The sequence below is a fragment of the Crotalus tigris genome, unplaced genomic scaffold (genome assembly GCF_016545835.1).
Source record: "Crotalus tigris isolate CLP2741 ecotype Arizona unplaced genomic scaffold, ASM1654583v1 scf7180000024376.1991246, whole genome shotgun sequence".
Taxonomy (NCBI): Eukaryota; Metazoa; Chordata; class Lepidosauria; order Squamata; family Viperidae; genus Crotalus; species Crotalus tigris.
This window is the reverse complement of record NW_024100546.1, coordinates 1,547,600-1,573,668: the sequence shown is the minus strand read 5'-3', so window position 1 is coordinate 1,573,668 and position 26,069 is coordinate 1,547,600. Positions and strand designations below refer to the sequence as shown.

The window sequence follows — 26,069 nt, the reverse complement described above, 5'->3', positions numbered from 1 at the left end:
CTTTTACTTTGTTGTTTCTTGTTGTAGTCTGTCCATAAAGCATATTTTTCCATTATATTTTGCAGTTGTTTTTCACTATCCATATCAGACAATTAATTATTAAAAGAGTTAATTCTACTGCTGAGATATTCTTTGTCACAGAATAACATCATATAGCATAGAGAATAGAGAGGCCCAGTCAATACGTGTACTTGCTCTTCCCCTTTTTAACCACAGTTGTTTGATTTGTTTTCTGTTTTCCCTTTGGCTCCACAAGGAAATGAAGAAACAATACAGATCAATGTCCGTCAGACTGAAGATTGTCCAGTTGATCTCTACTACCTCATGGACCTTTCAGCTTCTATGAATGATGATCTGCAAACCATTAAGGAACTGGGGTCTATCTTATCCAAAGAAATGTCTAAGCTCGCAAGTAGTTTTCAGATGGGCTTTGGGTCTTTTGTTGAAAAACCAGTTTTACCATTCATTAATATTCTGACAGAAGAGCTACAAAATCCTTGCCGGTTAGTAGAAAAGTTCAAACATTTCTTCTGACTCTTTAGAAATATGATTTGAATTTAAGTGAGATATTTCTCCTTAAATGCAGTTTGATGAATTCATTGTTTTAATACAGAAATAGGAACAGGTCAGGGATTGCTGAAAGTGAGAAGTCACCTCCAGTAGGCCTTTCACATGCAATCAGAACCCTGCCCCCCCCCCATCTTATGCACATAGAGAATGCATACTAAATCAATTCTCTTCAAGGCAACACTCTAGACCAGTGATGGCGAACCTTTTAGAGACTGAGTGCCAATAAACCACCCCGCACCCCGCCTACAGGGCCACCCACCACCTCCACGGCCCGCCACAGATCGCTCAGGTGGCCCTGCAGTGCCGTGGCAGCCATCCCTCTGCCCACACCCCACAGCATCATCTGTGCACAACAGAGTGTGAGAGCAGAGTCTTGTCCCTACTGCCCGGCTGCCATGTTCTTGGCTGCGCTGCTCTATGTGGGCTGCACCTGGAGGTGACTCTCCTCCAGGGGGGCTGCTGGTGAGGAGGGGGGCGTGGGGGGAGGTGGGGCTGGAGCAATGTTGCGTGTGCCCACAGAGAGGCCTCTGAGTGCCGTCTCTGGCACACATGCCATAGATTCGCCACCACTGCTCTAGACCTACCTTTCATCATCCTTTCCGAAACTTCAGGATTGAAGAAAGCTTTGATGGATCAGATATAGTGGTCTTATGGGCTCTCTAGTCCTACTTTAATCAGTCTGGTCCTTCCAAGGGTGCTTTTTTCACGAGGCAACTTGGCTTTCTTGTTTTTCTTGAAGATGTTTCGCTTCTCATCCAAGAAGCTTCTGCAATTCCAACTGGATGGTGGGGAATGGTTTCTAGCCTAGATTCCAGAGAATCCAGTTTGGATATTATTTATTTCAGTTTGTCCATGCTATTCATTTATGCTCCTTGAAAGGGCAACTGAAAACTTATCACATGTAGCACCAGGCTACTGCATGAGGCACTGTGAAACGTTACTGGTGGAACATGTGATGGGGCATTCCAGAATCTATGAACTAACAAGAATTCTTGAATTCCTCAACATCCTCAAAGCTACAATAGGAATACAAAGTTACAAGTATAGAATTATCCTGGTTAATTATATTCTCACTGATCTCAATAAACAGGAAACTACCTTCCACTTTCTGATCTGGCAAGGATGCACGACATATTTGTAAACTGTTTAGAGAGGACTGTAAAGCACTATGAAGCGGTATATAAGTCTAAATACTGTTGCTATTTTAGGAAATAGTGGCTTTTCTGCAAGTAATGCTCCTCACCAAATGTCCTGTAAATTGTGCTTTATTTTGGAGCATCGGTATATAATCAGAGGTCCTGGAAACAGTGGGTTCAAAATCCCATCACTCAGCTATAATGTACTGAACACATCTTCAGGGAGATACCAATCATAAACGATAATTCATCTGAAGATCATATTGCTGAATACTGAAAAGAATAAAGGGCCATACCAAATGCACCTCAACCCTAAAGCTTTTTAATGTGACCTTCATTGTTGTTTATAAACACATGAGCATTTTTCTTTACAGAAATTACGCACTTGATTGTTTGCCAACATTTGGATACAAGCATGTTCTCTCATTGACAAATGACTCAGAAAGATTCAATGAAATTGTGAAAAAGCAGAAAATCACTGCAAATTTAGATACTCCAGAAGGAGGATTTGATGCAATTATGCAGGCAGTCGTTTGTAAGGTAAAGAAACTATATCTGTGTTTCATGTTGATTTGAGATAAATGAACTAGCTAAATTGCTAGCTTCACCTTAGATCAGAACATCCCATATGAAAATACCTCACAATGTTCAAGAAGGGTTTAAAAACCTGGTTTTTCCTCCAACTCTTGGGTTAGGGTGAGTGTTAAGCTCCCTGTAGGATTTCATCTGTTTAAAGAATTCCTTTTGCAGATTATGTGAATTGTGTTTTTACTGTTTTCTCTAAAAGCTATATGCTACCCAGTGTCTTGTGGAGTTGGGCAGCCTTGTGAAGCCAATAAATAATATTCTGAATTGCTGATTCTGTATATAATTTATTATACTCTACCTCAAGTACGCAGACAATATAGCTGACTTTAATTGCTCTGCAGTTTTACTGAGGAGTGGTATTTATTACTTCACCTCAGGCAGAAAAGTCTTGTGGCTTGTCTCCGATAGTTCTTTTGAATACTAATTTTCATTCTTTTATAGAGTAGACCTTGGCATGTTTTTAATCATAAGATAAATCATATTTCATACTTCTACATGAAACCAAAATATTGTATATATTGCTTTATCTCATATTCCCTGTCATAACTTATTAATGTTTTATTGCAGGAAAAAATTGGCTGGAGAAATGATTCATTACATCTATTAGTGTTTGTGAGTGATGCTGATTCTCATTTTGGGATGGATAGTAAATTAGCAGGAATAGTTATTCCAAATGATGGAAAATGCCATTTGAATCAACAGAATGAATACTCCATGTCAACTGTTTTGGTAATTGTGTTTTTTTTTTATTCAATCCTTTCCCATTCTCCAGTCTTGTACATTTCATCGTGTTAGAAATTGTATTTATATAACTCCATGCATTATGCCTTTTAAAATATTCTAAAATGAACATAGAAAATATAATTTGTACAAGGCCATTTTCAGATGAATTAGAATAAAATTACCTTTTTATCACAGAACTCTATTTCATGCAGGGTTAGAGACATCTCCTATTTGAAAACTATCCTACACTACTTTAGGAGAATGGAAAGCAATAAAATCCTTTACCACCACAGGGACATTAATTTTCTAAATAAGAGGCATTCCAAATCTATTTTAAAAAGCATCATCTTGTTATATCAAACTGAGATGGCTTTTAACTCCATTCCTATATCATGAATTCTTAAAGTTGGGGATGTCCTATATACTGTATTTCTTGCTCTATTTTTCTGATCCTTCAATACATATTCATTTACATACAAGCTCCACCACTCAATGGTTTTCTTGGAGTTTTAAAGAATGTTTTAAAAACACAGTTTATTGTTTGATGAAGACCCCTCAACATAAGCCATTCCTTGCTCCAGTATGGATGCTTATCCAAGTGTGATGAAGAAACTTTTCTTCACATAGTCTGTTTGAATGAGCACCTCAAATTTGTGAAAGTGTGAAAGTGCTGAATGCAGCCTTTCCCCAATTCTGTGCCCTGGGCTTCATAATGTTGTGTGGCTGACGCAGATGAACTCCAAACAAAGTATTGCTCCCTGCCTTTCTATCTACACAGCTGCATTTATTTATTTGTTAAGTTTCCATGTCACTCCCATCAAAGCCTTTTAATTTCATAATGAAGGTAAAATACACAATATGTAACAAAACAAAACATCACCAAATAATCAGCAACTTGTTGAGCCTTATCCCACCATCAGGTGCCATTTCCTCAAAAGCAATAATGAAGATTCTATTCCATTCTCATTTTCTTAAACATGAATTTACATTTTCCATAAAGGAAGAGTAGCCTTTGTTTAATTCTAGGGCTAATATTTTTCTTCTATCAAGGTGAAAAAAGGCATTATGGAGGATCTATGCTTTGGTTAATCTACTGTGTGCTATCTGCCCTCAATATGGGAGTCTTTCATCTGGCACTGTTCACGCGCTTACCATGCACTTGTAAGTTATTTTTTAACTTAAAGTTGATGTATCTGTGTTAACACTGATTTTTCTTTTTGTTTTTTTTCAGGAATATCCAACTTTAGGACAATTGAAAGAGAAAATTGTGCAAAACAACATTCTGCTAATTTTTGCAGTCACCAAGGAACAAGTTCATTTGTATCAGGTAAGATATTTAAATCTTCCTGGTTTTCACATTCTTCTTAGATTGCCCATTCAACATGGTGTCTGAAAAATGCTCTGGGGTGAAGATACTGAGGTTATTTGAAGTTGGGCCATACCATTTGTTGCCTGAAGTTCTAGAATTGCTAGGGCTGAACTGAACTCTTGGAAACTCCAAAAGGCTTGGCAGCAGTGGCCACAATCTTGTCCCAGTTGAGTTGCGGGGAAGGCCACCATCCTGGTGGATTGAGGAGCCAATGCCAAGGCTGGCACAACATGATCTCCATTTCAGCTAGTGACCCAGCCAATCTGGACACTGTGGAGGTTTCTGCAATGGCCCTTGGTGCGGGTGCTTGGTTATGACACCATATCCGGATCCAGTAATACATCGTTTAGTGCCTATCTTCTGTTGTCCATCAAGAAATTTGGTTGGCTCTTTTTTTTTTTTTTTACATTGAGGAGAGAACGTTGGACTGATATGGTCCCTGCCCACTCCTGAACTCAGTAGTGTGCTGGTAAATGTTTTAAAAGCAGGTCTGCCAGTTCCATTGCTGCCACTGGGCTGTGCTGCTAGCTGCAGAACAGTTGATTGGCTCACAAGGCACTCTAGCACAGCTTTGTTCTCAATTGGCTTGAAAATAAGAGTAGGTCAAAGCGACAGGCGGGGGGGGGGAGCTGGGGAAGCAGAGGCAACATTACCACAAGAACTGTGTATTTCAGCTGAAGTTCTTCCTACTTTTTTAATGTTATACAACATAGAGAGAGGCTTAAAGAGTTGAATGGCATTCTAAGTCGAATAAATAAATATTAAGATGAAAGGGATGGATGGTAACCCAAAAATGTATTCAATGTATTAAGCAGAAATGTTATTAGATTCAGAATCCTAATCTCATTGAAGTAGGATAAATTTAGCACACATGCAGGTACTTAATCTAATCCCACACTAAATGGTAGCAAACAAAATGGTAGAGCAGGAACACAAAAACAGCAGGGATTTTATTTTTAAAAGAGAAACAAACAAGCTATCCAAAGAAAGCAACAAAATGGGAGTTTTGAATAGGACAAAACCTGATTTAATGTTCCTGGGGAACAAACAAAAACACCTGGGAACTCTGATATGACAAAAGAAATAATGTAATGTGAAACTGTTCATATAACAGTGGAAGTACAGAGAGATAGCAAAGGGTATAGAATTCCAAAGAAAATGTGATGTTGTGATCAGTGAGTGGTGACTATCTCAATTTTAAATAATAGATAGAGAAAGCCAGAAAGTCCTTATCTAAGAATCTGTCCATCCATTCTCCACCCACCCACCCACCCACTCCCAGCCTTTCATCTCTTGAATGGACTGAATTTCCCTTAGTGTTCAATCATGCCCCAAACGCCTTTCAGAAAAAACTGTCAAACCACATTTGCCCCATTAATAATGCCATGTGCGGCTTACAGTACATTCCTATCCACATCTGTATGAAAGGAGTTTCTGTTGAGTTCAGTGAAACTTCAAGGAAAGTAGATATAATCTTGCAGCCTTAGTTAAATCTCCTCAATCTCAAGGCACTGAATAAAACTCACTCAAATGTGGCTCCCAATGTAGATTTAATATAGCTAACAGGGATGTATCATACAATTATCTCATGGCTCCTGGATTTTGTACTTTTAAAAGAATATTAGACAGCTCATGATCCATTGGATCATCTTTTCAAAGATATTTTGTTACCTAAACAGAGAAACAGAATAGCTATAAGTAGGCAAAAAGTTAGTGGGAATCGGAGTGACTTCCAGCTTCTTGTCGGCTTCCCCATTGAATTTCCTTGGGAAACCGGCAATCAACAATCAGAAAACAACCTTCATTATTTCTCCCTTATTATTTATAAAATGTATATGTCATTCATTTCACTATCCAGAGTGATTCTGGGCAGCTTACGATAGTGTAACAAAGGTCAGCATTGCCTTATGGAGTGCTTGAACAATTTAAAATACAAGTGCCTGGAGATCCCCAGAAAATGGTGCACTGAGCAGCAGGGCACTTTTTTATCCCTGTCAACAAACAGCTGACTTTGCTGTCAAAGCCGGTTCTTTGGCAACACAGTCCTCAGATTTGAATGGGAGCAACTAGGAGCAACCCACAGTGACCTTCAGACAACAGTGTACTTGCCTAGAACAGTGTTTCTCAACCTTGACAATTTTAAGGCATGTGGACTTCAACTCCCAGAATTCCACAGCCAGCAATGCTGGCTGTGGAATTCTGGGAGTTGAAGTCCACATGCCTTAAAATTGTCAAGGTTGAGAAACACTGGCCTAGAAGGTTTGCCATTCTCAGTAAGAGCAGCTGGAGGGTTGGGTCTCCTTTTCCTGTCATTCTCTTTAGTATCACTTTTTGAAGCTTTGAAATGTAATTATTAGCCTGGTCGAATGCTCATGTGCTTTATATTCTCCTGCTGGTTTACAAATGTGAACTTTCTTTGGTAAACTTTGGAGTTTTAAAATACTTTCTCTTTCACCACAAGGAAGTTGGCAGTATAAGGCCTTCTTTGCAATGAAAAGGATTTGATTTATACTAGATTCTTACTCTAAGGATTCTGTATTTTACTAGTTTTTTAAAAGAACTCCATTGCTTCATTTTATTTTTGCATAAATCCTTGATTTTTTTTTTACTTTTAATTTTAAAAAGATGGGAATTTCCCCTTTTTCTTTCCTTTTCTTTCCCTTTTCTCTTTATTCTCTGCTATGGGAATTCTTATCTCAGCTTTTTCTGTGGTTACTTTGTTATGGAATATTTACTTTCTTTGTTCTGGGAAAGGAACTGTTTACACCCTGCTGTGAAAGCTTGACTAAAGTAACAATAAATTAAGGGGTTTGAATATTACATGTTATATAAATTCTACAATATTTCCAAAAAGAGGCATAAAAAGAAGATGGAAATCAGATTAATTTCACATTAAAGCCTTTTTTGGAAACTTTTGAAAAAAGGTTTTCCTGATTACAAGCTTTAAATGAAAAATTTGATAAAAGCTGTCATGAATTCGCCACAGTTTCAAATCATTCTAAAGAAGATATCCAGATACAAGCAACTGTAGTTAAATTAGCTATGCAATTGGATGGGCTGGAAATTAATTCACTGTTATCAGATTTGAAAGAGAAGGAAGCTGATGGAGTTTGTGGAATAAAACTACTATATGCAACCAGAAGACAGCTGCCAAGAGATATTCTGTTTCAATTTGTAGGAAAATTTACTAAACGATTGTTATGGAGATATTTTCAATGGAGACCTATGTTTGTGAGAAATGAGAAGCAGTTGTTTAGAAAGGTCCCACTTATAATTTAAAAAAAATGGATGATAAATTGGAAGGATTTTTTTTTTAACCATTAAGAATAAACCAATTTTATTTGATCCTGGATGGATCAGAGACAATGGTTATAGTGGGTTTATGGGAGATTAGAAGCTCCTTGTGGGTTTTCTGTGAATTAAATACAATAATAGATTGTTAACAGAGGGCTTTGAAGTTTACCTTTGTTCTTGGAATTACCTGTTGATTGCTTTTTTATATAGTGGATAGATGATAGATCAAAACAGTTGATTGAGAATAGATTTCTACACTTCTGGTATTTTTTAATGTTATGTAGTAATTTTGCAAATATAGAGGTAAAAGGAGTGATAAATTGTGAGCTTGCTTTGCAAGGAGGGGAATAATAATTATTATCGATGAAACATATTTATTAGTATTCAACCAGGGAGATATTTTATGTGCATGTTTGACATTCTGTTTTATATACTTTTTTGTCTTTGTTGTTATTATCTATTCTTTTCTTTTTCCTTTTTTTGATTTTGCACTTTAATTTTGGAAATAAATTAAAAAATTATTGGGAAAAAAATACAAGTCCCTAAAATGAAGGGACTAACATTGATATTTTTACCAGAGGCCAAGAACCATATTTGTTTTTTACCATCTGTCAGGTGACCTTATAAATTTGATCTTTTTTTCCTGAGGCAAAGTTATAATTTTATTTTGCAGCAATATGCAGATCTTATTCCTGGAGCTACTGTTGGAAGACTACAGCATGATTCTGGAAATGTCCTCCAGTTGATTATAGATGCATATAAGGTATGTAAAATTAATAAGAGTTGCCTTGTCGGGAAAATGGATGGCGTATAAATTCAATAAATAAGATAATACCACAAGTAAAGTTTCATATTTTTGTAATTTGATGTAAGGAAATTAATTTGGATGTAGCATTATTCCCTCTCTGAAATATTGGTTATCTCCAATGTTTCATTAGCAAATAAAAACTCAGACAAAGTCATAAAAATGTAAAGTATAGATTACAAGCATCGATCACTATGCTGGGATCATGGTTAGAAAAAAAGAGAGTCTTTCCTCTTCATAATATGTGATTTTAGCCAAATGCTCCACTAATGTAGTTTATTTACACAGCAATAAGTTTCTAATCCTATTTGTACAGTACACATTTATCTCATGACTGCTTCAGCCTAGTCTTTTTAAAAATATGTTTTAGACCAGTTGGTTGAAAGCAGAAGAAAACAGATCTAGGCTGAATATTAGGAAGAATTTCCTGATGGTATGAGCTCTTAAATACGGGTGTGTAAAAATGTCAAATTTTAGAGAATGGCTGAATTTTCTGCTTTTCTTTAGAATATACTGATCGGAGAGTGGTCTGGCAGTTTGTTGAAGTAAAAATATGATCCCAATTGTCCTTTGCATTAAAAAAAAGAGATTTACTTAAAGTTTCTTAAGTGGTAGGGGTTTCCATTTTAAAATTGTTCCAGTGATGGAAGCATTTTAAAATTGTGGCAGAAATTCAAGAGGTTATTATTCACAGATGTGTTGACATGTAAATATTCCAAAGAAAATAAGCAAAAGAAGGAAGACTGAATTGTCAAAATATTTGTTGCACAGTCTTCTCGTATTCCCTTCCAATCTGAGTCATAGATTTTAGCAAGCATATAAGTACACGCCTTGAGAAATCAAAAACTGTAAAGAACACTAATCAAATGTTTGATGTCTTCAAAGTGTTCAAAGTTTACCCTATATAAAATCCAGACTGGCAGAAAATCAAATTATTAAAAAGAGCAAGACAGCTATTCCATTTTCTTTTACTAAGCAGTTAATGTTCAAAAGAATGCCAATGCATTCTACTCCTGCTTTGTTGAATAAACCAGAATTGGTGAGATTCACCCCAAATACCCATAAACTATGATTTACAAAAAACAATATGTTCTCACATGGTCCTTGCCAAATAAGTCATATTTAGGCTTAGTACAGTTTGTGAAACCGTCCACTTTCTCACACATTTGCATGTGTTAGCAACCTTTCTCAGCCTCTTGCCCTCCAAATGGTAATGAAGGTTGTGGGTAATAGAAATTATAGTCCAACACATCTGGAGGATACCAAGAAGACTGTTATAAGTATTGACAGTTTTTCTGAGGTTTATACAACATTTTAGGATGAATATTGGAGAATTTCATTTTCACTGTAGCTGTATATGTATATATTTTATCAGATGGTATAGATCAGACTATAACAATGGCAACTCATCACTATAAATAAAACCATTTGAAAGAAAAAAAACAGAAAATAAAAAGAAAATATGGCTTAAAAACACAAGTCACTGAATCCAAAGCAGTTGAACGCTGGTAAAATACCTGGAGATGCTTTTAAATTGATTGTTGTTCAACTCCAAACTATGTGCAGTTGAGCTCCCAGGGTGAAATCTCTGAAAAGGCGTCTCCCATAAGCATCTCTGCTCCATTTTTAATAATAATAATAATAATTATTATTATTATTATTTACATTTATATGCTACCTGACTGCCAGCAACTTTGAGCTTACTTTCTTAGAGAAGATCTGGCAGAGCCAATCTTCAGTTCCAGGAAGGGATGTTATCAATTCTACAATTATCAGGCATTTCTTTTCCAATGACATGATGTCAACTATTGTGTCTAAGTCACTCAGGTCTGAGATAGAGCTGGAGGTGCTAGGGGACACAGTTGGATTAAAACTTGCTTTCACTGCCATCTGCAGTCACGGCTCTACCTTTCCACACCAGAAGAAATGCTCTCATATTAAAGTGGGAGAACAAGTAAGTAGATTATGATTTCATCAGTGTAATTTCCCATTGCAAAGCCAATTGCAGTTGGGATCCCTAAATGGGATTTGGCATAAACCTGTGACCTGCTGAGTACTGTATTGGTAAACTACAACTCCCAGGATTCCCCTCTATTGGCTATCTTGAACAACTTCTGAAAAACTACAAATTGCCTTCCATCCCTGTCTTAATATGACTCCCAATTGGTATAAATTGGTGGTCAAGAGGCATGACAAATACTGAGATACTGAAATGCATTTTCACTGAAGCAAGCCATCGGTTGGCAGGCTCAGTCTTGCATATTTCTTCCTAGAGCTCAAGTCAACATGTGTGATGCTTTCTTCTTCTATGTCTTGCATATTTCCTCCTAGAGCTCAAGTCAACATGTGTGATGCTTCATTTTCCCTATGAATAACAATTCTCTAAGAGAGGTTGGGCTAGGAGATAGTGACTAGTCCACCTTCAAACATTGGGCTTTCATGGTTGAGAACAGGCTAGAGCCCAGGTCTCCCCAGTCCTACTTTAATACCTTAACCATTATACCACATGGATTTCTCCCTTATATTGATCATATGGTCTGTAAAGAAAAGGGAGCAGGACTGTAGATTACCTGCTAGTCAGCTGCTCCTTTCAAATCAGCTGGAATATCATGGTGGAGAACAGCCATTTTCCTTGGATAGAAGCTTTATTTGATTAGATTTAGGCATCACATGACTCCAGATGACTCTGAGCAGCTCACAATTTAAATCAAATAATATAGAAAATATACAGTACAATATAAACAACAGAATAGCATCTGTCTGAACAATAGCCTATATACACTGAAACATATTTAAACAGGGAGGGCACACCCACCTTGCCTGAGAGAACAACCAAGTTTTCAAGGCCTTTTGAAACATCAGAACGGGATCCTCATGAATCTTTGCTGGATCTCATTTCAGAGGGCAGATATCACAACAGAGAAGGTATGGTTCATGGGTCCTGATGGATAACATTGCTTAATCAATGTTAGTGGAAATTCTCCACTGCTTAGAAATGGGGTGGGGAGTTGCTTTGCTTGTAGTTTTACTTTAAGGATTGCTTCACTTGAAGTTTCCTGGAGGTAAAACAGGAATTCAGTTTGCCTACATCCAGTACAGTCATCTAAATTCAGGATTCTGGTAGCACTATTAATTAATCAAAATAGAGCTGGAAGGGACCTTGGAGATCTTCTAGTCCAATCCCCTGCTCAAGCAGAAGACCCTATACCATTTCAGACAGGTGGCTGTCCAGTCTTTTCTTTAAAACCTTCAGTGATGAAGCACCTACAACTTCTGAAGGCGCTAAGCTGTTCCACTGGTTAATTGTTCTCACTGCTAGGAGTTTCTCTTTAATTCCAGGTTGCTTCTCTCCTTGATCAGTTTCCATCCATAGTTTTTTGTCTTGCCCTCTGGTGCTTTGGAAAATAAATTGGCCTCCTCTACTGGAATACTGCTAGCATGTCACCCCTAGTCCTTCTTTTCTCTAGACTGGCCATTCCCAAATCCTGCAACCGTTCTTCATATGTTTTTGTCTCCAGGCCTTTAATCATCTTAGTTGCTCTTCTTTGCATTTTTTTCGAAAGTTATAACCCAGTTGTTAAATGAATTTGATTTCCCCATTGACTTTGCTTGTCAGAAGGCCCCAAAAGGGGATCACGTGACCTTGGGACACAGCAATGGTCATAAATATGAACCAGTTGCCAAGCGGCTGAATTTTTTTTTTTTTTTTTTTATTAAAAGTTTTATAAATTTTACAAGAAAAACAAGAACAATACAGAACAAAAAACAACATATACAAAAGAAAAAAAAATTAAACAATACATATAAAAAAAAAACCCCACCCCACACCCCTCCCAAAAACCCTCCCTTCCCCCCCCCTGAGCTTCCCAGAGCAGAATATAGGCTTAAGAAATAATAAAAAATAAAAATAAAAATTAAATTAAAAACTTTATATTTATATATATAAAAAAGATATCTATAATATATATAAAAATAAAACTTATGAAAAAGCTATATAATATTTTTGTATACCCAATCTAAATTGTATAAATTTTATCCATTTGTCCCAGATAGCAAAAAACTTCTCTTGCGTTTGTTGCTTTAAGAAAGCCGAAATCTTTGCCATTTCCGCCAGATAAGCTACTTTAAAAAACCATTCCTGCAATGTAGGCAAAGATTCCTTCTTCCAATATTGTCCAACTAACAGCCTCGCGGCTGTGATCAAGTTTAACATCAATACAACCTCCTTTGTATCACAATCTGTAACAATACCTAACAAAAATAATTGCGGAGTAAATTTTACCCTCCTTCTAAAAATTCTCTGGATATTCCACCATATTTTGATCCAAAATGCTTTTATCTCTCTGCATGACCACCAAATATGATAATAGGAAGCCTCCTTATAACCACATCTCCAGCATTTAGGTTGCACGTCAGGGTACATGTAAGACATTTTTTGTGGATCAAGGTGCCATCTATAAAACATTTTATAAAAATTCTCCCTTAAATTCTGTGCTTGAGTAAATTTGACATTTCTCACCCAAATAGTTTCCCAGGTGTCCAATGAAACTGGCTCACCAAAGTTCTGCGCCCATCTAATCATACAATCTTTAATTAGTTCCGTTTCTGAGTCCAATTCAACTAAAACCCCATAAATTCTCTTAATGTGGGTTTGTCTTTGATCCTTCAGTTGCTTAATAAGATTTTCATCTTCTCTAAGAAAACCCACCTTACAATCCATCTTCCATCTATCTAGTAGTTGCCTATATTGGAACCAAGAATAAGTAAAATTTTCTTGTGCTAATTCTTCCCGTGATTTTAATTGCCAGTTTTGTCCATCCCATTTAAGTAACTGTCTATAAGACACCATATCCATTTTAACCCCTCTTTTTATTCCTTCTATCGCATGCCAAGGTATAGCCCATAATGGTACTTTAAAATCACTTTTATAATATTTTCTCCAGATCCTAAGTAAAGAAATTCTTAAAATATGAGATTTAAAAGCCCAATCTATTTTTTTATTAAATATTAAATAGGCATGCCACCCATAAAGTAAATCCCATCCCTCTAGATAAAGTATCTCAGAATTTGTCAAATTTACCCAGTCACTAATTAATGTTAAAACCACCGCATCATAATATAATTTCAAATTTGGTACCTTGAGTCCGCCCCTCTCACGGAAGTCTTGCATAATTTTGAACTTAACCCTTGGTTTTTTCCCTGCCCAAATAAATTTATTGAGACCCTTCTGCCACTCATTTAAATTAATCTCATTTTTCAAAATTGGTAACATTTGAAACAAAAAAAGAAACTTGGGTAGAATATTCATTTTTATCACTGCAATTCTTCCCATGAGGGATAATTGCAGCTTTTCCCAGTTCTTCAAGTCTTTCTGTACCCCGACCCACAACCTTTCATAATTATTTTTAAATAATTTTGCATTAGAAACAGACAGCATCACCCCCAAATATTTTACCTTATTAACAATCTCAAAACCCGTCGAGTTAACCAAAATCTGCTTCTCCTGACTCGACATATTTTTAGGTAAAATTTTAGTCTTATTTACATTAATCTTAAAACCCGAGACCAAACCATAATGGTGAATCAACTGTAATAAGTTTACTACAGAATAATCAGGTTGCGACAAAGTAACAACCAAGTCATCCGCAAAAGCTCTCAACTTATATTCTTTTTTATTAACATATATTCCTTTAATTTCCTGAGACTCTCGAATTTTAATCAATAATATTTCCAATGTTAAAACAAACAACAATGGCGATAAAGGACACCCCTGTCTAGTACCTTTCTCTATTGTGAAAACCTCCGACAAACCTCCATTAACAATAAGTTGTGCTGTTTGTTTTTGATATATTACCTTAAGGGCTTGTAATATGTTTTCACCAAAATTCATTTCTTCCATTACTCTTAGCATAAAATGCCAATTCAGTTGGTCAAATGCTTTTTCAGCATCTAAAAATATGAGCCCTGCAGGAACTTGGTTGTTCTTATCTAAGTATTCTAATAAATTAATAATTTGTCTAACATTGTTTTTCATATACCTTCCTGTTATAAACCCTGATTGATCTTTATGCACAAGATGATGCACCACCCTCATAAGCCTATTTACCAAAATTTTTACAAATATCTTATAATCCACGTTTAAAAGAGATATAGGCCTATAATTTTTTGGTAAAGTAAGATCTTGATCCTCCTTTGGAATCAATGATATAAAAGCACTACGCCATGAAGGAGGAATCTCTAAACCCTGTAAGATACCATTAAAAAGATCATTTAATGGTTGAATCATCTCCTCCATTAAGGCTTTATAATAAACAGCTGTTAACCCATCCGTACCCGGTGCTTTCCCTAATTTCAATTGTTGAATTGCTGAGGCAATTTCCTCCTTAGTAATTAAACCATTAATTTCATATTTCTGATCCTCAGTCAGTTTAGGAAAACTTGCCTCAGCTAAATATTTATTTATATCTAACAGTTGTACATTAGTAGATTTGTATAGGTTTTGATAATAATCCAAAAAAGATTTTTTAATTAATTCCTTCTGAGAAACTAGTTTACCCTTATAATTTATTTTCTCTATTATTCTCTGTCTCTGTTTCTTTCTTAATTGATAAGCCAACCATCTCCCCGGCTTATTAGCATTACAAAATGTATTTTGTTTCATAAATAATAAATTGGTTGCAGCTTGATCTGCTATCAACATATTAAATTGTGACCTTAATAACTTTACAGATTCTTTAGTACTTTCATCAGAAGGATTTAGAATCAAAGCCCTTTCTTTTAGTTTAATTTCATCTTCAAGTTCTCTACGTTTCTGAATCTGATTTCGCTTATAAAAATTATTCATTTTTATCAAAACACCGCGCATAAATGCTTTACCTGCATCCCATACCATTGACATTGAAGTCCCCTTGTACATATTCAAAGCAAAATAGTCCTTTAAACACTCCTTTAGTTTTTGAACATTCTTCTCTTGTCTAAACAAATTTTCATTAACTCTCCAGGATCTTCTTTCCTCTTTCTCTTGAATCAACTCCATCCAAACTGGACTATGATCCGTCAGTGATCTAGGAAAAATCTTTACATTCTTTACTTTATTATACAAATCCGTGGTAATCAAGAAAAAGTCAATTCTTGAAAAAGATTGGTGTCTGTCAGAAAAAAAAGTAAAGTCTCTCTCCTCTTGATTACGTTCCCGCCAATAGTCCCTTAATTCCCAGTCTTCTTTCATATCAAAAAAGGCTTTAGGTAGCCTTGCTTGTTTAAGAAAAGGAGAGGAACCTTTCTTATCCCTTTGTGTGTCTAAGACACCATTCCAATCACCCATTAATACCACTGATCTATAATCAAGCAAAGTTATTTTTTGGTGTAACTGTATATAAAATTGTTCCTGTTGTTGATTTTAACCTTGGGTATTGAGGAAGGCTGCTGCCTCTTTGAAGCCATTTTAAAAAGCACAATTGTCACTTCCCTTTCCCCTCCAGCCAAAAAGGGAGGAGGAAAAAAAGAAAAAAAGAATTTTTAAAAAGAGACAAACTATAATCATTAAAAGTCCAGAATAAATCCCAAGAATAAGTAGTAAAAGAGCAAACAATTCAAAAGAAAAAATTCTAAGCCAAAAGCAAAAGCAAAAGCAAAAAACAATCCTTAAAAAGGGAAAGTAAAACAAAAGAGAAAGGAAAAAAAAACTCCGACACTTTCAAAACGCCATCTTAAGTCCTTTCACTAGTATAACAAAGAAAAGGAGGAAAAATAGTAAAAATCAAAAGATAAAAAAATAAACACCTAAAATATAACAAAAAATCCTTTAAACTGCTCCGTCCGTTTAAAAATTACTCACCAAAATGCTGTAAACACGGAGATAGAAGCGGCGGTTTCTTTTGCTTCCAAGGAAGCAAAAACAGCTGGGAGGCGGAGATCAGCAAGAGCTCCGAGGGAACACTCCTTTCACCCCCTCTAGAAATAAATCCAGAGGGGGTTCAGGGGTTCTACCTCTACTCTTGCGTTCTCTATCCCTTCCCTTTGCCCGGGAAGGGATTTCCGAGCCGCGGGCCAGCTGATGCGCGCTGCGCTCCGCGGCTCTGACACTTCCCCAGCTGGACGGCTAAAAGCTAGCCGCCATCGCCGTCGCCTCCCACCGGAAGCTCCCAAGCGGCTGAATTTTGATCACATGACCATAGGGATGCTTCAAAGATTGTAACTGTGAAAAATAGTCACGAGTCACATTTTTCAGTGCTGCTGTAACTTTGAACGGTCGCTAAACAAACTGTTGTAAATTGAGGATGACCTGTACTAAGGATTTATAAAGTATTACTAATACTTTGTGTGATTCTGTTTCTATGCCTTTATTTATATTTGTTTACAACCAACAAATTTTATTAAAAGGCATAATTTTTCAGGAGCTACACCTCATCATCCTCATTCAAGTCTCCAGTGTCAGATGATTTCAGGAAAACCTATGGTTTATCTCCATATATTCAAAGCACTTACACTTCATATTTTATCCAGAAAAATTCCAATGAAGGTAAATAGGTCCCTGAATTGATCTCACCTCCTGGAGACACATCTATGTGATTTTGTTGGCAGCAATACGGGAAGAATTGCGTTCTTCCAGCTTTCAACCTCTCAGCTTTGAGATTTTATGCTATAAAACAATATGTCAAACATATCTACCCTATATTTCATGAATGGAGGCAGTTAATATTTCCAAGTTAGTTTATATTTAAATATTTACTTTGTGCTTTGTATGCTAAAATGATGATGGGTGTCTTTCACATGGGTGGTTTTTCCTCTCCGTTCTTTAGGTCACTTTCAATGTGACTTTAGGTTTGAGCCCTTCAGCTTGCAGTGAAGGGAGAAAGAAAGTCCTAATCAAGCCCACTGGTCTAAATGAAGCATTAGAGATTGAGATCCAGCCCGAATGTAGCTGTCATTGTCAGAAGGAAATGGAGGTGAACAACTCCAAGTGCAACTACGGGAATGGTTCTTTTGAGTGTGGGGTATGTGTGTGTAACCCCGGCTACGTGGGTCCAGACTGTAAATGTAGCGAAAAAGAGACACTGAATACAGAGTCCTGTAAAAGTTTCCCAGAACAGATCTTGTGCAATGGAAGAGGTGACTGCTATTGTGGACAATGTATTTGCCACCTTTCAGCATACGGACATATATATGGCCCATACTGTGAATGCGACGATTTCTCTTGTGGCAGACTTAGAGGGCAGCTCTGTGGAGGTAAGTCTGCTCTAAATTGTATTTTCCTTGTAACTACATAATAAGCATACAGTAAGGTATTGAAAGTGTGTATATATTATGCAATTGTGCGTATCATGTATAAATGCATGTGGACATGCAAAAGACAGTCTTGATTAAGTGGATTGTTTCAGGGAATGGGAGTTCATGTTTCTGAAAAGTCTGATAATCAGAAAGTATATCATTCACACCTTACATACATCATTACACAAATAACCTAATTTGACGTAAGCATAATTCAGTTTAACAAAAATTTAAGTACCTCATGTGGACTCTTCCACATGCAATGGGCTTTTTGGGGGGGGTCATTTGGAGATGATATATAGATGTACGGATGGAAATTTGGGCTATTCTACCATAAAGTCCACTAAATAAGGATCCATTAAATCATTGTGTTAATATGTGTTTGTGTTTATGGAAGGGCCACTATGAAATTCCTCATCATATTTCTTTTGAATTATAATACAATTTTTTTAAATCAAGAAATGTACTTCTTCATTTTGCTTTTAAACATTTCCAGATGAATCAGGATTGCTTGTTTTATTGTAAATATTTATTGTTTTAAATATTATATTTAAAATGATGTACGTAAGGTGTGAAGGAAAGGCAACGTTCAAAGATCTAAACCTTCCAATAGACAATATGTTAATGTTTTTTTTTCTATTGGAAACCATGAAGTATTGTTTGATTTATATTCTTACAGAAAGCTTTTCTAAATTTAGTCTCCCTTTACCTATCTGTAAATAAAATGCATAGAATCTAGCAGAATTTATTTCTGGATAAACATTATGACAAAATAATAATACAACCCATCTTTCTGTGGAATTTATAGGAATATGCCATCATTACAGTGACAGAACACTGTATTCAAATCTTTTCCAAGGGGAGGAATTAAAATACAGGAGGGGTACAAAGGTCATTGGGAAGAGAATATAAAATGCATTTGTGCATTGCTAAGTAATTTGCAAAATATATTTGGATATGTTGGCTGAATTGAGGAGTAGGGATTGAACCTTAATATCCTCTTTTCTCATGTCAGCTCCAAACACATTTCTCTTGTGGCACTTTGCTGGTAGTGTTATACAACTACTCCACAAGAAAGAAAAGCATTTGTGCAGATTTTTTTGGGAAGATCCGAAGTTCTCTGAAGGTTGCGGAATTTCATTATTCTGAATAAGCAATCACATGAGTTAGTCTGTAAGCTGTGGGAAGGATCTTAGCTAGCACCAAAGACAGATATACCTGAGGTTGGTAGATGGGCTGAAATATAATTCCCTCTATACTGTTAGAATTGCTAACAGTATAAAGCCAAACATCATTGGCTATTTTAGCCAATGATGTTTGGAAGGCAAAAGATTGTGAAAGGCTATTTCAGTGAGGTAATGAAACATGGTGAGTTCTCTGTTTGGAATAAACAGTTATGCTTTATTTTCATTCTGTGACTTACTATCTTAGGAGATCTATCTATCTATCTATCTATCTATCTATCTATCTAGTCTATGATCTATTTCTATCTATATCTATCATCTATTTCTAAGTCATCTATTTCTCTCTATATCTATATTTCTATCATCTATTTTTATCTCATCTATTTCTATCTATATTTCTATCTTAATTTCTTTCTATATCTATCCTCTGTCATCTGATCTATTATCTATATATCATCTATCTAACCATCTATCTTGTTTCTTATCTATCTATCTATCTATCTATCTATCATCTATCTAATCTATGATCTATTTCTAAGTCATATTTATATTTCTATCATCTATTTTTATCTATCTATTTCTATCTATATTTCTATCTCAATTTCTTTCTATATCTATCCTCTGTCATCTGATTTATTATCTATATATCATCTATCTAGCTATCCGTCTCTTTTCTTATCTATCTATCTATCTATCTATCTATCTATCTATCTATCTATCATTTATATTTATCTACCTACCTACTTACCTACCTGATGAGATGTCTGTCATGCTTTCTACCAATAAAGTACTGTAGGGTTTGAAACTCAACAGCTGGCTCCCTACTTTGTGATTCTATGTAATCCTAATAAAGAACTTTAATATGGTACCTAGTTGGAAGGTTTCTTTCCAATTATATGAAATAATGTCTTCATACAACATTCTACAGAGGATTGCTGGCAATTTTCAAGGATTAGGAAGCAAAGGCAAAGATGGAAGCAGTTGAAGTAGGGTTGACTTCCCTCTTTTTTTCTTAGGTAATGGGGATTGTGACTGTGGTCAATGCATTTGCCACCATGGCTGGACAGGTGAATACTGTAACTGTACCACAGATACCGAGAGTTGTATTTCTAATGATGGCATCATCTGCAGTGGGAGAGGCAAATGTGTGTGTGGAAAATGTATATGCACAAATTCTGGGGTTTCAGGCAACGTCTGTGAAAAATACCCTACATATGATGATCCTTGCAGCTCTAAATGGTAAGCTGTTTCTTTGAGTATGATTAGAAAAGTCTATTTTTGTCACATATCTAAATGTACAATAGGTTTTCAAAGGAACTGACCATTCTTCACTATTTCTATTGGTAATTGTGTATTCCCTATTCCATTAAATTCTAATACATTTTGTATTCCTTTCATTATGCTACATGTTGTCTTATCTATACATTTAATACATTTGTATTTATTTACAATAATTTCATGCTGAGGTTCACGTTAATCGTTTTCTTCCTTAATTAGGGTGGTTTGACCCTGAAAGGATACTGTAATCTGAGGAATTCCAATGAGGTTGGTTATTAGTGTAAATGTCCAATAATGCATAAGTATTGTGTCAGAAAATGAGAAGTGGTGTAAAGCAGCAGTGTGTATAACCTATCTCCCCAAGGCCATATACACCTATCAAACCTTGGTTATAAATACTAGAGACCTTCCAAATATTGCTGCTAAACTGTAATTTTTAATCTTCCTCTCTTTGAACTTCAGCTTTGACATGCTAATCACATATAACTCTCAGCCTGAAAAATATGGCTAGAGAACATTCTGTCACCTGCTACTTATTCAGCAAGAGGGTGTTTTATTTCTTTCTCATACTGGGATTGGCTTCCTCTCCCTTTGTAGACTTTCTAAAAAGAACAAACACAACCCAAGAAGACCTGATGCTTGAGGTCAGAGGAGGATCCACCCCCTCCTGCTGTCTTCATCCATGAGGACTTCCCACCTGTTCTTTCTCCAGCAATAGGCAGGTGCCCAGCCACTTAATTCTGAGGACCCTTCAAAGTATGTTAGGGTAACAAATGGCTGCACAAGAAGCCCAAAACGTAGACCCATTGAAGCAACTATTCTGATAAGCAGCAGTAAAATGAATGGGGTATGGGCCAATTTGCTGTAGTCTGTTGCCCAAAGTAGCCTTCAGAAAGGCTTATTCTGTTGTTGCTTTGTCCCATGTCACCAGAAGTCTTTTATGATGAAGATGATGACATCAGTAGGGTATTTTAATCTTTCTCTCTGCAATCCTACAGTACTTGCTTTCTTCAAATGCTCTTTAAAAGCTTCGTTTTATTGTTGCTGTGAACTATGAAAAGGGTTAGTAATTTCATTTTCTCTGTTAGCAGTTTGATTGCTAGTTATATCTGTGATCTAACTGTTATTACTGATTTCACTTGATCTTTTTCCTCAGTGAAGTATGAGGAATTGAACCTGGGTCCTTCTTGATTTATCATTAGCTTCCTTATTCTCTGTGTACATTCCCAGGAAAGTTTTTTATTTCCAGTTTGTCAAATTCAGATTAATAATAAATCAGACTAACTTTCTTAAATCTGTCTGAACTTTACATTCTCCATCTATTTCCAAACTGTTTTTCCCCCTCAAACATCCGGCAGCATTGCGAACATTTCCTGATACAATTTCAGATATTTCTTTCTGTTCAAGCTGAGAGGAAGTTGCCTGGCAGTTGTTTTATAAATAAAGGCAGTTGTTAAATCAAAACCACAGACAAATTTCAATTACCCATTTTACATCTTAACTGTATTGCTAAATACCAGCCAGTGCTACTACAATGTTGTAGCTTGATTTGCAAAACCATGGCAATGCCAGACATCAGGATACTTTCCAGGCGCATTATATAGTCAGCCAGGTTTGTGAGGCACATTTGCTAGTACAGCTGCTGATTATTTATTTATATATCACATTTAGAAACCTCCCATCTCCCTCACAGAGTGACTCTGGGTGGTATACATATTGTGGAAGTGAGAGGATTGTGCTGTCCTCTTTGACCTCCAGCTGATATGACTGTTAGTCATTTCTGAGACTGGCTGTGGGAGAATAACTTTGGCCCACTTTCTGTTCTTTTTTCTTTTTTTCAACCAGAAAGCTCAGACTTAGCTCCAACCTCAGTTGGCTCATTAAACTTGTGTGGGTATCGGATCAATTTAGGGATTTTTATTACTGCTCATAATTCAGCTGATTTACATATCTGAAAACCATGTAATGTACCAATCCATTTTTAAAAAACTAATATATCAATTTTAACTTCTAAGATATTAAGTTTCCTCTTTACTCTGCACCAAATCACAAATATGCCATGGTTATTGGGGGTTTTTGTGTCATGTTCTCATGAAATTGCCTTCTTCTCATCCCCAGCTCATACTGTAGAAAAGACATGTCAAACACAAGGTCCGGGGGCCGGATGCAGCCCGCAAAGTGGTTTTATGTGGCCCGCGAAGCCATCGTGGAAACAGTGAGGGAATGGCCCCCTCTGCCTTGGCCCTGGCCCAGGCCGGCCGGGAGCCAATGTACAATTTTGTGGTGGCCATCTATGCTGAAACGCATTCAGTCTTAGCTCCACAAGGCCATCTGGAAACAGCAAGGGACCGGCCCCTGCCATGTCGGCCCCACCCCTTGGTGCATGCTGGGAAGGTGTCACCCTTTGTGAGGAATGAAGAAATGGACCATGCCTTGATGCTTGCCCCGGTTCCACCCCCTTCTGCAGAGTCCCTCAGATCTGTCCCATTCCTGCCCAGGCCCCCACAGGCACCCTTGATGCGAACGATGTAGAGCTGGCCATGCCCACCCAGTAGGCCACACCCACTCCATCCATGCCCACCCAGTAGGCCACACCCATCCTGGCCACACACACACACCCCCCCCGAGGGCAACCACAATGCTGATGCGGCCTTCAATGAAATTGAGTTTGACACCCCTGCTGTAGAAGGTTAAAGTCATCTTAAGCTGTTCCATTTTTAAAATAGTCTTTTCCCTCTTCTAATGAATCTAAATACACTCTGGCATGCTTCCTCGACCAATAACTTGCTCACACAGCTGTGACTGAGCTCTGGCATATAATTTTCTATTAAACATTTTGAATTCAGTATTAAAAGCTAATGCAAACTAAATTAAAGAAAAAAAAACAATAGCAAGAGAGAATAAAAAGTGGAAGAAAGAAAGAATATGATAAAGAAAAAGAAATATATAAAGAAGTGACTTCCAACCTTAATTACAAGTATAGACAAATTCAGTAACTCTTTATAAGTTTCTAACTGGTATCTATTGTTCTGTATCCCATCCCTTATCTATAAAACAAATCCATAAAACATCAGCTTTTGAATTTTGGTGTCAGCAAAATTTCTGTTAAGAATTGACAAAACTTTGCAGAGAAAACTTTATTTTAACCTTATTCAAAGTAATCAACTTTATATTCTTTCCTTTTACTTTTAAAAGTCTTAAACATTAGTTCATCCAAATATTGTTGTAAAATTTGATTTCTTTTCAATTCTTTTTTTATTTTATTTTTTTTATTTTTTTATTTTTTATTGAAAATTTTTATTTTTTAAAACATACAATCATTTATAAAAATACAATAAAATTTTAAAATAGAGAACCCCCCCTTACCCTCCCTCCCACCCCCACCCCCCCCTCCCTTCACTTCCCAGAGCAGAATACAGGGTTAAGAAAAAAAAAGAAAAAGAAAATTATAATAATTAAGAAAAAAGAAAAAAAAGAGAGAAAGAAAAAAAAATCATAATTAACCTTTAACTCCATAACTTATAAAACAATTCTCTATAATATTTGATATTCATTCATAAAATAAATAAAACTTTTTAATTCCATATTTTTTCTGAATATAATCTATCCACCTTCCCCATACAGTAATATATCTTTCTTGTATATGATCCTTTAAATAAGCAGAAATTTTTGCCATTTCTGCAAAACTAGATACTTTAAATATCCATTCTTCTAAAGTAGGCAAAGAATCTTTCTTCCAATATAGACCTACTAGTAACCTTGCTGCAGTTAATAAATTCAACATCAAAGTAGTTTCTTTTTCATTTAAGTCAACAAAAATACCAAGTAAAAATAGTTGAGGAGTAAACTTTATCTTCTTTCTAAAAATCTTTTGAATGTTCCACCAAATCATAATCCAAAAAGCCTTTACTTTTTTACAATTCCACCAAATATGAAAGTATGTCGCATCATTATTGCCACATCTCCAACATTTGGGCTGTATGTTGGAATACATACAAGATAATTTTTTAGGATCTAAATGCCATCTATAAAACATTTTATAAAAATTTTCTCTCAAATTTTGAGCTTGTGTAAATTTAACATTTCTTATCCAAATTATCTCCCATAAATCCAATGAGATCGGCTCCTGTATATTCTGAGCCCATTTAATCATACAATCTTTAACCAATTCTGTTTCCGAATCTAACTCTAATAAAACATTATATATTCTTTTTATATGAGCCGGACCTTGGTTTTTAATCTGAATAACCAATTGTCTATCTTCTAGTGTTATTCCCTCTTTCTTGTCTACAGTCCATCTATCCATTATTTGTAAATATTGAAACCATGACTGTAGAATATTTTGCTGCCTTAATACATCTAGGGATTTCAAATGCCAATTCGAACCAGAACAAATTAACAATTCTTTATATGAAATTTTATCAAAATTTGTCCCCTTAGAGGTTCCCTCAATTGCATGTCTGGGAATCCCCCAGATAGGTATTTTATAATTTAATCTATAATAATACTTCTTCCAAACACGAAGTAAGGCATTCCTCAAAATATGTGATTTAAAAGTCCGATCAACTTTCTTATTAAAAATTAAATATGCATGCCAACCATATATTAAATCCCAACCTTCCAAAAAAAGAATATCCATATTTGTTAAATTAAGCCAATCACTTAACCAAGTTAGGGCGGCTGCATCATAATATAATTTCAAATTGGGTGCCTTAAGTCCCCCTCTTTCTCGAGCATCCTGTAATATCTTAAATTTAACCCTTGGTTTCTTCCCGGCCCATATAAAATTATTGATACCCTTTTGCCATTCCTCCAAATTTGCCTCTTTTTTAAGAATAGGTATCATCTGAAACAAAAAAAGAAACTTTGGTAGAACATTCATTTTTACAGCTGAAATTCTCCCCAACAATGACAATTGCAATTTTTTCCAATCTATTAAATCCTTTTGGACTTTTGCCCATAGTGGTTCATAATTGTTCTTGTACAATTTTCCATTTGAAGCAGTTAGATATACTCCCAAGTATTTAACCTTTTTTACCATCTGAAAACCTGTGGCTTTAATCAAACTTTCCCTTTCTTTAACTGACATATTCTTAGATAATATCTTAGTCTTATAATTATTAACTTTAAAACCAGAAACATTCCCATACTGTGTTATAAGTTCTAATAAACCATCAATCGCCTGATTCGGCTGTTCCAAAATTAAAACCAAATCATCCGCAAATGCCCGCAATTTATACTCATTCTTCCTTATCTTTACACCCTTAATTAACTTCGATTCCCGAATCTGAATCAATAAAATTTCCAATGTTAAAACAAATAACAATGGGGATAATGGACATCCTTGTCTTGTCCCTTTTTGAATATTAAAATTCTCAGTCAATCCCCCATTTACAACAATTTGTGCAGATTGCTGCTGATATATAGCTTTAAGTGCATGTAAAAAATTATCCCCAAAATTCATTTTCTCTACCAAAGAAAATAAAAATTGCCAGTCCAATTGATCAAAAGCTTTTTCAGCGTCCAAAAAGATAAAAGCCACAGGAATCTGATTATTCTTATCCAAGTACTCAATTAAGTTAATAATTTGTCTAACATTATGTTTCATATATCTCCCTGTTATAAATCCTGCTTGATCACTATGAATCAAGTCTTTCATAACCTGCATTAATCTATTTGCCAAAATTTTTGTAAAGATCTTATAATCAACATTCAATAATGAAATTGGCCTATAATTCTTAGGCTCTGTAAGATCCTGATCTTCCTTCGGAATCAGTGATATAAAAGCTCTTTTCCAAGAAGGAGGAACTTGCATACCCAACAAAATACTATTAAAGAGTTCCTTTAGTGGC

The 26,069-nt window shown here is 35.8% G+C and overlaps 1 protein-coding gene across 4 annotated transcripts in view; it reads left to right on the top strand.

Annotated features, from left to right (window-relative positions):
• The window catches only part of ITGB6 (integrin subunit beta 6), a 105,740-nt gene that overhangs the window by 64,298 nt on the left and 15,373 nt on the right, over positions 1-26,069 (top strand). For 3 of the 4 annotated variants that reach the window (XM_039328379.1, XM_039328378.1, XM_039328380.1), the window contains 8 exons: positions 257-503; positions 2,081-2,246; positions 2,862-3,023; positions 4,249-4,344; positions 8,354-8,443; positions 10,305-10,439; positions 17,287-17,713; positions 19,956-20,178. In XM_039328379.1, the coding sequence (XP_039184313.1) occupies positions 257-503; positions 2,081-2,246; positions 2,862-3,023; positions 4,249-4,344; positions 8,354-8,443; positions 10,305-10,439; positions 17,287-17,713; positions 19,956-20,178 (1,546 nt within the window). Of the gene's footprint in view, positions 1-256; positions 504-2,080; positions 2,247-2,861; positions 3,024-4,248; positions 4,345-8,353; positions 8,444-10,304; positions 10,440-17,286; positions 17,714-19,955; positions 20,179-20,436; positions 20,485-26,069 lie in introns of all 4 variants that reach the window. The other variant, XM_039328381.1, reaches the window with a different exon arrangement.